This window comes from Botryllus schlosseri, chromosome 9 (genome assembly GCF_051294905.1).
Source record: "Botryllus schlosseri isolate E-star chromosome 9, Bs_hap1, whole genome shotgun sequence".
Classification (NCBI taxonomy): domain Eukaryota; kingdom Metazoa; phylum Chordata; class Ascidiacea; order Stolidobranchia; family Styelidae; genus Botryllus; species Botryllus schlosseri.
Window position 1 is genome coordinate 8,568,732 of NC_137244.1, and position 14,271 is coordinate 8,583,002.

At 40.5% G+C, this 14,271-nt stretch overlaps 1 protein-coding gene and 1 long non-coding RNA gene across 2 annotated transcripts in view; one reads left to right on the forward strand and one right to left on the reverse strand.

Annotated features, from left to right (window-relative positions):
- LOC145447120 (uncharacterized) overlaps positions 1-14,271 on the forward strand; it is a 32,241-nt gene continuing 17,970 nt past the window's right edge. Inside the window, exons 1-10 of the mRNA XM_080325538.1 lie at positions 1-524; positions 919-963; positions 4,642-5,696; positions 7,069-7,208; positions 7,278-7,524; positions 8,478-8,707; positions 10,753-10,875; positions 10,941-11,085; positions 12,505-12,645; positions 12,705-12,855. Coding sequence (XP_080181664.1) covers positions 446-524; positions 919-963; positions 4,642-5,696; positions 7,069-7,208; positions 7,278-7,524; positions 8,478-8,707; positions 10,753-10,875; positions 10,941-11,085; positions 12,505-12,645; positions 12,705-12,855 — 2,356 coding nt within the window. The 5' untranslated portion in view covers positions 1-445. The remainder of the gene's footprint in view (positions 525-918; positions 964-4,641; positions 5,697-7,068; positions 7,209-7,277; positions 7,525-8,477; positions 8,708-10,752; positions 10,876-10,940; positions 11,086-12,504; positions 12,646-12,704; positions 12,856-14,271) is intronic.
- Positions 9,965-10,236, reverse strand: LOC145447149 (uncharacterized). The gene is made up of 2 exons (XR_013917472.1): positions 10,116-10,236; positions 9,965-10,045 (listed from the first exon to the last, which is right to left on the reverse strand). It is a non-coding gene; the product is annotated as an uncharacterized LOC145447149 (long non-coding RNA).

The following is a 14,271-nucleotide window of genomic DNA, read 5'->3' on the forward strand; positions in this document are numbered from 1 at the left end:
TGACGACGATATCGAGGGTTATAACAATGCCATGTCGTATACGTCGATTACATCGGGTGAAAATCGTCCGTCAGCTCATTCCACATGTTTTGGTGGAGTGACACAATTATGAGATAGTATTACAACTTTTGAAATATAAAAAACATTGTTAAAGGCAATATTTTACCACACTCTTTAAAACATGTTTTAAACAAAGTATTAAAACAATATTTGTTTTAAACGCAACCCAAGTCTAATTACGATACTAACATATGGATAAAACGAATTGACGACTTCGTTTTCATCGCTCGATTATGATATTGAAATATGCGGAAGTCACTTCATCGTTGATATTGTTGTTGATCAGTTATCACGTGTTGAAATAGACATTCTTTTGGAGTTAGTAGCTTAGGAATCGTTACTCTCTCTTTACTAGGTGCGTAGTAAGATCGAATAGAGCAGTAGCATGTTTAGTCAGAATTGTTCAACGGTTCGGAACGTTCTCATTGTGGCTACATTGATTACTTCATGGACAACGACAGTCGGTATGTCTCTATAAAAGTTGAAAATAAGTGTTAGTTGTTGGTGTCTTTTCGTCCTTTTATTTTGCCCGAATCGTTCTGTGTTTTGAACTGACAGAAATATCAATGAACCGAGGGCAACAAATCAAGTAAAAAATAAAAGTATATAATTCGAAATATGACAGTTCTCCTGGGAGTATTTGTATGTCCAGACAGCAGGTAGCCTACACTATAAGTATCTTTGATGAATCATATGTATTATCTCTCGTCTATCAATAAGTTATTTTTGCAAGAGATGTCCATCAGCACAGGTAAAGGGGTACTTACGCAGTAGTTATATACTAATTAAATATAGCCGTGCTTGACATGCAACAAAATCTTACGTTTTCAATTATTGCCGTCTTACCAATTCTATTAGCAGAGCCAGTCGAAACGGTGATCAACCAAAGAATGAAATACTATGGTGAGCACACGTAACCTCTATTTTATTGCCTTAATCACACTTTGCACAGGCCAAGTATTCAAGTAATGTTATCGAATTTACCGAGCGATCAAGTTCATGTTGGCATAACGCGTTTCAAGGCCTGCGGGCTAACAATCCCTTGGTACGGTATAGTAGATATCTTTATCGATTAATCTCGATACTACGGGAGGCTACGCGGCTAAACAATCCCATATAAATATAAATATATCTATATAGGCTTTATTAACTACGTATAAATAGGTCAAACTCCATTGGAGTGAATATTTTACACTATAGGCTTGTTTTCGTTTATAATTGATCGTTTGGGGCCAAAGCTTGCAAATACAAATTGTTTATGCCATCACCCGAAAATTGACAACAGGCATTCGGGTTGATTTTTCGAAACCGCGGCAATATGATGCGCATATGAAGCTTAACAGAACATCTTAAAGCAAGAGTTATTAAAGCAGTGCTTCTCAACCGGTGAGTCGCGACCCACCAGTGGGTCGCGAAGACGTTTTAAATGTTACACTTTCGTATTCAATTTTCCAAATATTCCAAATATTCTCAAGATTAGAAGAGTAAATGTACATTAGCACCTCCTTCAAATTAAATTGTTTTGCGACCATAGGCGCCACACGCCACGTTGCTGTGCTCACAATAATTCGTGAGCCTGATTTTCACCACAGTCATATTGATTGCAGCGTGTGTTGCCTACTGTGTATGGTATGCGTGAGATTGAATTTCATTCTTTTCTCCAAAGTCTTCCCGAACGTTTATTGGGTAAAAGTGGTATTCGTCGTATTTTTCTACTACAATGGTCATTGGTCATTCACATCAGGCCCGACATTTTTTATTGTGATTGCGCATCCGCCGACTTGGAGAACGATGTACATCCAGACTCTTTTAAAACACCGCTTAACCCTTTTAATGGGGGGTCAGTTTTTGCAGAACTGACCATCACTTTTCAAATTCACACCGTGACCCCACTAAGACTTCAATCTGAGCTGTTCCAGTTTAAAAGTGGCTGGAGTATAGCCTTCTACCGTTTACGCCCTCTATCGACACCCCATGCCATGTCTAGGGTTTTTTATAAGACTAAATAAACCAACTGTTTTTCTGAAAAATCTCTTTCTCTCTCTAATTTTTCCTGACTGACCCCCAGGGTAGCGTCAGAGAGTCAAAAATGAGGCCTCCATAATGTCCTATATGGTGTCGACACAAGCAAATCTCACGGCTCAGTGAAATTGTATCACGTCACAATTTCCATTTGGCTACAGGCAATTGGACGGTCTTTTTTGACCGGCTTGCCGAGCATCAAATTTGGTAGAATGGGTATAAATCGAAAGCTGACTCTGCACTGATTACGAAAATATAAATTTTATTCCGCTCGCGGCCCTGGAACCCCCACAATCAGCCTCTAATTTTTCATTGTTATGGAGATTGGCATTGGGACGCAACAATGCAGTCTAGCGAAACGAGACAGTAGCTCAAGAAAAAAGGAGCCAGACAGCATTGTTGTGTCTCTCATTTCGCCAGACAGCATTGTTGCGTCACAATGCCAATTTCCATAACAATGAAAAATTAGAGGCTTATTGTGGGGGTTCTAGGGCCGCGAGCGGAATAAAATTTATATTTTCGTAATCAGTGCAGAGTCAGCTTTCGATTTATACCCATTCTACCAAATTTAATGCTCGGCAAGCCGGTCAAAATGACCGTCCAATTGCCTGTAGCCAAATGGAAACTGTAAAGTGAATCAATTTCACTGAGCCGTGAGATTTGCTTGTGTCGACACCATATAGGACACTATGATGCCTCAGTGCGTAGCCACCGTTGCCTGGTTTCAAACAAGCCGTCAACCATGACCGAAGCCACGCGGCTCGCCAGATATTGAAAAATCAAAAATACATGAAAAACTTAGATATGGGCGTGGTCAGTGAGTGGTCATAATGGTCAAGTTCAAGATCAATACCGAATCGGACCCCTACCGCCTAGTTAATGGCATGAAACAACGTGGTATACTTTCTCCTATCATATCCCACCATTTGCAGGCATGGTAAACCAGTTGATGACTCATATTCCGTCGCGAACTTGGACTTGAACTTGACTATGTTCTTGAAAATCATCGAAGCGTGACCACAATTACCAAACCCCCTCACAAAACTCCCCAGAACAAGGTTTGATGTTCGAAATGGTGATAAATTACACATAATACCGTACGAGTTGACTTCTGATGTTCTGGCAGAATTTCTGACTATATTTCCCACTCGGAAAATATCTGGAAATTTTAGGCATGGGTATTTTCAGCCGAACTCTTCGTGTAAGATCGTCGGTATTCGAAAATTGTCATGCCCAATACCTTCAAATTAAGTATCATATAAATCAGAAGATAGCAGGCTTTCCATAGAAGCCAAAAGCAGTCCGCTACGACAAATATATTTGCAGTAATTGAGAGATGAACTTGAACTTGGATCACCAGTGACCCCCCCCCCCCCATTAAAAGGGTTAAGCAGATCAGATCGCGAGGAGCCTATAGACAAGTCTTTCATCTGATCAGTAATCATCTGTTACATGCGGGACCTCAACTGCCGCACCCCAACCCCCAATTGGTGCATCGAGTTCGAAGAGGAGCCTAAAGTATCTCACGAATCAACATAAATTATGCGGTATTCGATTGGACAGTTATATTGATCTTCTGTCAAATTTTCTTCGCGCCGCCCGCGATTTGACATCGTTCGATGTCTTGGTTTTAATAGGGGTACCCTTCTTCCTAATAAAATAATACGCATATTATATACAAATAGGCCTTTCGATTTCGGCCTTCACCGCGCCACGACAAACCAAGACATATGAAGTTTCGGCCAACGTACGACTCCACGAAATGTGCTTCCAAAAAGATCCACAATGAGAAGACCTCTGCCGAAAATGATCAAAACCTTCGGTATATATATGCCGAATTTTCCATTGACTATAGGCGCCTATATGGCTGTCTCCAAATATTGCTGTCGCCAAAATTCATAGTAGTATGCAATTGCCAATATCATTGACCTAATATCATCATAAATTCGGGAACCTAATCACGCTAGGTGCGACCAGATAAATGTAAGGCACTGAAAGCTTAAAAACTGGCACCCACGGGCAGTGGTTTAAACGTCAGTAGCGAAAGGGTGTATGGGTTGCGCAATGAAATTTGGATGAAAAGTGGGTCGCGAACTGAAAAAGGTTGAGAAGCACTGTCTTAAATTATAGGTCGCGACGCATCACAGCAATCTTTTGATATGTAAGTAATGTTTGCTGAATTCCTTGCTACAATCAAACTTCTTGTCGCTTTGCGCTAACTCCTGGGATACTGGATAGTTTGTACGCATCCAAGATAACTTTGTTGGTAACTTTAGTCAGTAAGCGAGCCACGCGGAAAAGTGATTGCGACAATCTGGCTTGAACACGAAAATGTGAGCCGGCCTCTGTATTACACAAATTAGTTTAATTTCGCGATAACATTTTTTTTGACGTTGGAAAGCTCTTACTTGCACGAATAATACAAGGGCTTTTCTTCAAAATTACAAAAAGAGCCGCAGCCCACCTGAGGATCTGTGGTGGTAATCGTCGCGACATTTTGACCGCATGCCGAAAGTCTCAATTGTACTGCCATGTACCTTAATCAGTTTTATGATTTAGATGTGCCATCAGTGCGGGATATCACTTGGAAAAATGCGTCCGACCGCTGCATTGCATCCGGATTGCAGCTGTGCTCGAAGAAGGATGTTTGCATTTTTGCCAACAGACTGTCTTTGGAGATACCAAGGAAATTTGTGGTAAAAGTGTCGAATGACAAGTATGTCGCTGTGGCAGACTCTTACAATGAATGGTTGTACCTGGGATCAATCCGATCCAGACAATGTCAACTTGTAACGGAAACAGAAGGCCCGCCGGTATGGAAAGGACAGGATTGTTCAGAAGCAACCAACACCAGCAGAAAGTTCTCGACGTTTTGTCGAGCAAAAAGCGGGTTTTATTGCTGTAAAAGGGCAACATACTTTGAGAATATCACCCCGCGTCCAATTACTGTTCGCATTCGTATTACCAAACGACGTGGCATTGGATATCATTCATTTTCGATGACTCAACAAGGGAGCGTCGATTCATTAGTCTTCGTTAAATGGACGGGAACAGAATTATCGTCTCGTGAAGTGGCCAGATTCACTCTGATGTCAACTAAAGTTGACGGGCGATTCGAAGATCCTATTTTCTTCTGCCAAAATAGAAATCCCCTCATCATCAGGCACCGGTCGATCGAACGATACTACGTCTCCGATAGCTGGTGTCCAATAGGATGGAACTTAAAATTTTATTTATACGGGTCGTTGAAGGAAGTCCCAGAATCTCAACAGTATGATGTGGTCACTCTGGGACTAAAAAGTGACCTTCGAACATTTATATCAGTGAATCGTAGCGGCGATATGAATCCGCGTGACTTCACATTTTACGGGCCGAAATTTGAAGACCGGTCGCACATAGCATTCTTCTCTAATCCAGCTAAGAACGCCGAATGTAACGGAGATACGATTTTGATTGAGGCAAGGGATCAAGGAATTATTGGTTCAGATGACATAGCAACGACAGGGAACGTGGTGTGTCAATGGAAAATTCGCGGATCACCCAGCAGTGTTTTGCGAATACAATTTTCGAAAATGGATCTTGAGCCGCCGGTGCAAAACCCTGATGATTTCGCAGTGAGTAGGCCTATTACTTCAGTTGGTATTTCGTTATTACTGACATATATTCATTACCACCCAATCCATATTAGAGGATTTGCATTTCTCTACAAGACCTTTAAAATGGCGATGCCGTCATATTTTAAGCGTTATTCATTCCGCCCATTCAAATCGTGTTGTAATTTATTACGGATGCTTGACCAACTTACATTGGCATCCGCAGATGACTTGTTGCCATTGGAGTTATTTTGTCACATAAATAGTATATAGTAATAACATTGATCTGAATATATTTGGAGTTTCAACCGGTATAGATGTTGGACGGTTACTTCGATCAAGTGATCCAAATTGTATACATAATAACAGTACATATCGCTAAGTGATCGAAGCTTCGCTGAAGAGCAATATTTTTACGCCTGCCTTACGGAAGACTTGATTGTATGTACTATATATTATATAACAGGCGGTTTCATCACGTTATCATTTCCGGTGTCAGTTACAAGTTCAAGTTATCAGTTAGGATAGCACAGCCTGTTTACGTGCGACAATGCTTGCGGCAATTGCAGGAAAACGCGTTATTTACAGGATGCGAGTTGCGTATGGCAATTTCTTGGCGCAGAAGCAGGTCTAATGGTATATCTACCAACGTTAATCGTTGTAATGCAAACAGGTGTCGTAATCAGTGACATGACCCACATAAAGACAGCAGGCAGATTACAGCATCATATAACCGAAGGAGCGGAAGATTTACAATTAATTTTGCGACGTTCAGAGTCGCCAACAACCGGTTGTTCGCCAACGCTTTAGAGTTGAGAACAGCCTATCCGTGAAGGCTCAATTACAAATGACTGTTAAATTGCGAACGAAACTGAAAGTTAACAAATAACAGGCACAATCGTCAGCCTACGCTAATACTAATCCTTCGCAGTACACGAGCCTCGCAAGGATGAGCAACGCGATGTGTGCAGTTAGGGTCGTGTTTAAAACAAAAATCAATTTAAAACAATCATGTTTAAAACAAGGCCCTTATCTAAAGCATGTTTTTTTTTGCTTTTTGTTTTTTGATTTTTGTTTTTTCCAAGCCATGACGTAACGCATATTCAATTGTGACGTCATAGTGTATAGATATTCACAATTAAAAATATAGGTTAGAGATAACTCCTCTGACGAATTAGGCTTCCAACCCGTGTCATATACGGACCCAAAATATGTTTGATCCCTTACGAGGTGGGGCCATATTTTGCAGAATTGACCATCACTTTTCAAATTCTCACCATGACCCCACCAGAAAAGGTTGAAAATCATTGGATTAAAAGTTGTATGGGTTATTTTATTATTACCGCAGTAATTATGATGTTTGTGACTGGTTACCCTGCAACGAAGATTTCAGATTTCAGATGCCACTCTCTCAAACTTCTGCATCGTGGAAAGACTTGCAATACGCAACCACGGGCAATTTTGCGGGCGGTCTTTGCCTGCATCGTTCTACTCGGTTGATAATGAGATCGAGGTTGTCTTCGCAAGCAACCGGTAAATACGGAATGATGTCATAGTCGAATAGTTTTATCACATGAAGCAAGTCACTTCCACCGCAATTAGTTCCAGAGCACGAGGGGCGTTTTCGCTCTCGTACAAAGTTATCCGACCGGCCAATGGACTGGTTCGCCGACTGGTGTCTTCAGAGCAATTAACCTGGACATCGGCCAACCAAACTTGCGCCGATAGTGGTAGATCATTATGCAAAGCAAGCGATGTATGTGGATATACCGGTCGTCTGCCAATATACGGAGCTTATGAGGGAGATCAATGGGCTCCAATCTTCGATGATTTCAACGATTGGATACAGGTGTGCATAGAGCTTATCGGTGAATCTTGTTACTGTTTTGTACTACATAGTTTTATATTTGACACTAGTCACACGCACCTCTAATGTCCCCTCTAATTTTTCACAAGTCTGCGCGCACTCACCAACGCTCTACGCGGTCCCTTGGAAAACAGTGCGTAACGAATAAAAAAAATAAAGGTCATCACTTCGCCTTTTTTGTGCGCGGCTTAGATTCTTCTTGCGCAGAGACCGTGTCATCACTGCGCAATTGCGCTCACGCGCATCTTATAGGGAGCAGTGATCACATGGCAATTGTCGATTTAGGGAAGAAGTATAAGATGCTAATACCTAATAATGATCTGAGAATCGACATTTACACTCGAGAAATAGTTGTGTGCTAAATAAGAATGCGCATCGCAAATAATGTCCTTCGTCAATAAATAGGTAATTATATAACTGTTTGTATGCATATGATCCCCTTGCCTGCATCATTACCACAAACTGTCCTAAAAAGCAATCTTAAATAAGCAAGGTTCCAATCAACGTGAGTGCTGGGACTCAATCGTTTTCATTGAAGCCAATGAGGTGAGGGATAACGGATAAAGCGTGTCGCAATGGACCAAATTTTTCCTTCTAAATCTCGAATTGACGTTCATAATCATACGCATTTAACGTGTCGATTAGGAGAGCATCAGCACAATTTCCATGTATACTGAGTAGGCCTGAAAAACCAAGTAATTCTACTTATGAAATTAGAATAATTTATAGGGAAATACAAGTAATCTAACTGCAATCTAATTTGGTAATTGTTTCTATGCTGTTTTCTAATTTCTATTTTTCTTGAAAATGCTGCAAATGCTGCAAGAACTGCATAGTGCGAATTAAACCAAAATAGGTGTATTGACAATTTGGCGGGTACTGAGTATAGCAAACGCGACAGCACGCCTTCATCTTTTCACCTTTTATCTTTTCAGATCGGTCGAGGGAACATTGATACCTGTGAACATCACAACGATTATTTCGGTCCTCCGTTATGGGGACTGTCTGACGACGAGTGTAACCCGGCAAGCAGGCATATCCCGGTTCCTTGTCCGATAAGAGGCTCGATTTACTGTTGCCATCCGACGAACTCTTCGCCGCCCAAAGGGAAATTGTTAGACGTTCTGATATACTCGATAGTGAAAAATGGAATCGTGTTTTCAAAGTAGGGATCGGTGTTTTGGGCATTTTCCCGCTTCCAATCAAGTGGGGTTGCATTAATAACGGTGCAAATCCATGACAATTCGCGTTCTGGTGAACTAACATTACAAATTCGAAATACCATATATCCGGAAAGTATCCAGATTGCTAGCATAGAGTTGATTGTAAATGTAACGATGCTGAGGATTGGTCGGTTGCACAATGCACATTGCACATTCACCGACTAATGACATAATTTATTTAGCTTGTTCTTATAATGTCGATCATGTTCGTTATTGAACAATGTATACCATATTTTTATTTCTAAACCAAAATTGCCTTTATAGTATTTATATGTTACATAGGCTTACCATATTTTGAAAATGCAAAAAGAGGACACTTTTTCAGAAATTTGCAAGATACAAAACCGGAGTAGAATTCTCAAAAACCGGTGAATTTTTCCCACTTTGCGGTCGGTTGACTAAAAAAAAAAAGGTCTTCACTTCCGCTCAGATCTCAAAATAACGTTTTTTACTCTACATTGCCAGGTGGATGACTAAAAAAAAAAAAAAAAGGTCATTTTTTCGCTCAGAGCTAACTTCACCGTTTTTCACTCCGAAATATCCGCCGGACCGTCACTTCTGTGCTAATTTGCGGCATAACAGACCTGAATTTTAAAAAAAGAGGACAAAATCTCAAAAAAGAGGACAAAAGGGCGTCCTCCGAGGACACTTTCAAAAAAGTCAAAAAAGAGGACAAATCCTCTTAAAAGAGGACGTATGGTAAGCCTAATGTTACAAGGCTGCCTGGGGTAGCCTATTTGTTTCATTATACTGCTGCTTACACGATGCAGCGATCAAAACCTAAATGCCAAAAATTTCAGCATATTATCTATAAAATTTCCGATTCATTTCGTTGTTTATCAAAAATGGCAAGTTGCTTTTGCGATCGAAACCTCCAAATTCGTACGGTTCGCGTGAAGCGAAAGTTAACGTGAACAATAAATTTGCACCAGTCAGATTTTGATCACCAGAAATGTAATGCGATGCGCCCTGAGAGTCGAATCGTTTTGAATAGCTTATATTAAAACTATGTACCAATACTAGGCTTACCATACGTCCTCTTTTAAGAGGATTTGTCCTCTTTTTTGACTTTTTTGAAAGTGTCCTCGGAGGACGCCCTTTTGTCCTCTTTTTTGAGATTTTGTCCTCTTTTTTGAAAATTTAGGTCAGATATAGAGCAAATTGCGAGTGATATGCCGCAAATTAGCACAGAAGTGACGCTGCGGCGGATATTTCGGAGTGAAAAACGGTGAATTTAGCTCTGAGCGAAAAGATGACCTTTTTTTTTTTTAGTCATCCACCTGGCAATGTGGAGTGAAAAACGGTATTTTGAGCTCTGAGCAGAAGTGATGACCTTTTTTTTCAGTAAACCGATCACAAAGTGGGAAAAATTCACCGGTTTTTGAGAATTCTACTCCGGTTTTGCATCTTGCAAATTTCTGAAAAAGTGTCCTCTTTTTACATTTTCAAAATATGGTAAGCCTAACCAATACCGTATCTGCTACAGTGACACGATTCGATTTAAAAACGTGACACTACGGGGGCCAATCTCCGTTGAATGAAACTATAGAAATTCCGAGAGATATCCGAAACTGTTCATATGAGAAATTAAGAATCAGATTTGTCTTCGTGGAATTATGAAATGCATCTTCCGGAATATTACTGGATACGATAACGTCGTGGCTAACCGTCATCTTTTTGTAATGAATTTCACGGCGACTGTCATCTTTCACCTACAGATACTACTTTCATATTCATAACCGGTCTACGATATACAGCGAATTTCAATGACTTCAACAACAATCATAATATATATACTTGAAGTTCTTTGGTCCGCGTAGCTCTGCATGAAACTTCATAATCACTACGACGTGCTATTGCGCTTTTGTTCTTATGCTCGTTTGCATGAGTTTCTACAAAAGAATATTTGATGATATCATTTCGGTGTTAGAGATAGAAAGTTTTGCTCGTTTTGTGAATGAACTGTATTTGACCCTTCTTCCCTCAGATACCTACGGAAAGGAATCGACAACGAATTGTCGTTCGATGCAATGAGGTTACGTTGGAGCCGTCGCCAACAAAGCAGTGACAATCCCATTCTCATCAGGCTCAATTCTCATCACACACCATCGTAAACACGGAAGCATTGGCTATTCCACAAAGCATCAATGATGCCATGCTTTTCATTTTTATCAGGTTTGACATGGCAATATATTTTTGTCGACAAGAGATAGTCCCAACGATGGGAAGACTTCGCTTTGCATACAGTATGTCGTCTATTCCGTGCGAAAATCGGGGTTGGAACTATCTCTACCATTTGTATGGGATGAGTTCCGGGAATGTGAGTAGCCTATTGCAGTTGTCGTGAAGAGTGTGACATATTACTATTATGAATACCTATCTTTATTTGAAGATTGAAGATTGCTAATTCTTTTTTTTTGGTTATCGAATTCTCACACCAGTTCGCGAACTTGGTAATGGTAATGGTTATAATAATAACCGGTACACCCTGAGTTCGTCGGTTCCATAATATATTTAGCTTAATTAAACACTCACATTAACTCTTCGCCGTCAGGAAATGATATATTCTACCAAATGGTGACAAATTGAAACTCGATACCTATTCATAAATTCAACGTATATATATATTATTCCGGATAAATTCAATACTGTTAATTCGCGTTATACTGGCTATCTATCCACTGATTGACCGAGATCAAATTTGTAAACCCGAAAGATGAGATCGAGGCAATCGAGGAAAATCATAGTAATGAAGGTTTATATCAAAGCAGCATTCCTCTAAATCAGGGGTGTCAAACATACGTCCCGCGGGCCGCACCCGGCCTGCCAGACCATTCCATCTGGACCGTGAGGTCATTCTGAGCAAATTGAAAAACTATTGTATTATACAGTACATTTCCAATGGAAGTAAATGTCGAACATGTTTATCGGCCACATTATAACCATCGGTCGACAATGTTGAGTTGTCACTCAAGTTACCATCTGGAACAAGGCGGCGACATTGACACTGCATAATGGTGAGGCAAATAGTGCACCCGCTGTTCAGAGTTTTCTGGAAAAATGAACCAAATAATAACTATTCACAGAGGCGGAAACGACAATTCGACACCGTTGCATGTAAAATACATGACGAATATAATAGCTACACGAAGAATAGAATTCAAATATCTCTGGTCGCACTGTAGCTTGCATTACTCTGAGCCAAAAGGCCCCAGTCCCGGTCTCCAGAGATATCGAATGGTGAATTGGTGATATAGAAATGATGAACAAAATTCCGGCGCCCTCGTTAACAATCTCTTATATTCCTCACCACGAATATACGCGGGGCCAACGAAACATCATGATTGAAGCAAAAAAGAATATTGAAATAATCCAACTTATATCATCGTTATAGAATATTTTAGTGATTTACTTTACAACTGCATTCAACCGGCCAATCATCACATTTTGTCAATTCCATTGTTTGCGAATAACGGCATTGCTGGAATAGAGCCCATATGATCCGTGATATAATATATAGTACTATTTTGCATGGTGGTTATAATAAAGCATTCCGGTGAAAACAAAGGTATGGATTTGGAGGTAACATTTTGGATCATTTGACTGGTCCGGCCTGCGAGCGATCAAAACTTTTGAAGCCGGCCCGCGACCCGAGTTGAGTTTGACACCCCTTCTCTACATACAAACATTCTAGAAACCCAGTAAAGTCCGTCTCTGAGCTCTCTACCCTCATTTGCAGTATGGATCAGTAAAATATTATGTTGGTATGTTCCTGAAAAGACCTTATCACTCTAATTTACGCATTGGAAATTTCGCCGTTCGCTTTCGGGGAGTTAACAGCTTCGTCTTCTACACCGCGAAATTATCGCTCCCAAAACAAGTTAGTTATTTCCACACTTGATTTAAACTTAAATTTCATCTCCATACTCAATTCCACAGGAAGCTAATATAGTATCTTCAAACTGTCCCAATGGAATCAATACTGTGATAACTGCGCCTGCTACTATTTACTCACCCGGTTATCCAAAATCATATCCATCACAATTGGATTGCCGCTGGACAATAAGAAAGTCGAAAGAAACGAATGAAAGTAAGGATACTTTTGAAAGTTAACTCATTGCTCGCATGTATCGCGAGTAAGTTTTCAGGATATTGAATATTTTGTCAGAGATATTAGCGTGCAAAGTCAGGATAGCTCAATGATTAAAAAAAGCCAAGTCACTACACTGTAAAAACTAAACATGGATTTTATCATGGAAATGACATGACTTCCTCTTTCTCATGTTAATTCCATGAAAACACCGACATGGTTTTAAAATCTCATGTTGACATGACAAAAACTTCCATGATGGGACATGATGGGAGCCATGTCTATGGTTATCAAGTAAGAGTATCACGTTGAGCTTTAGTGATATCATCATAATTATCATCATCATCGTCACTGAGAGAGAGGAAGAGAGAGAGAGAGAGACGGAGAGAGACAGAGAGGAGCGAGAGAGGGAGAGAGAAAGAGAGGAGGGAGAGAAGGAGAGAGAGGAGATAGAGATAAAGAATAGAGCAGAAAGAATAGTGGGGGAGAGAAAGAAGGGAATGAGAGCATATATAAAGGAGAGAGAGAAAGAGAGAGGGGAGGGAGAGGGGAGGGGAGGAGAGAGATAGGGGAGAGATAGAGAATAGAGCAGAAAGAAGAAAGGGGGAGAAAGAAGGGAAAGGGAGCATAGAGAAAGGAGAGCGAGAGAGAGAGAGAGAGGGGAGGGGGAGGGGAGGAGAGAGATAGGGGAGAGAGAGGGGGAGAGAGAAATCAGACTTATTCTCGTTTTCACCATTGAGATGCTTTGACGATTGAAATGCGATAACCATACTATCCCTGAATGCTGAACGTTGAGCCGGATAGCCACGGATACCAGTTTTTTAGTCGTTGGTCTGACATGGCCGGGAATTGATCATATGACCTACCGATCAAGAAGCAGGACGCTTTACCATTTCAAGAGCTTCTTGGAGGTACAGAACTTCAATATACAATTAAATAGTATATTCATATTGAAATGAACCCGAATATTTTCGGCTGACACTCGTCAGGGGTAATCGTCAGCAACTAGTAGAGAATTGGAAAGAACATTGTATATCAACAATCGTATCACAAAATATGACGTCACCAGCATGAAATTTCGAATGAGAGAGCGTTCAATGTACTATTTTTAGGTGATACACGAACTCCTTTTGTTGACAGAGTTTTGGTTGGTGTATTTTGATAAAAGTTGATTCCAAGGCACACAAATGGAATTGTGAACGGCCTCGACCATTTCACTATATCGCTATTTCAGCTGAGTGACAAGTAAACATCGTTACATCCTCACAGGATATATTGCAATACACAAACATCGTGATTCGTACATAGCTACATCATCGCACGCAAACATAGCCGTTCGGTTACGGAGCCATAATGACTCCGGATTATCTGGTTACAAAACCAGTCATGCGTACAGTATAGACGTAGCGCTCAATT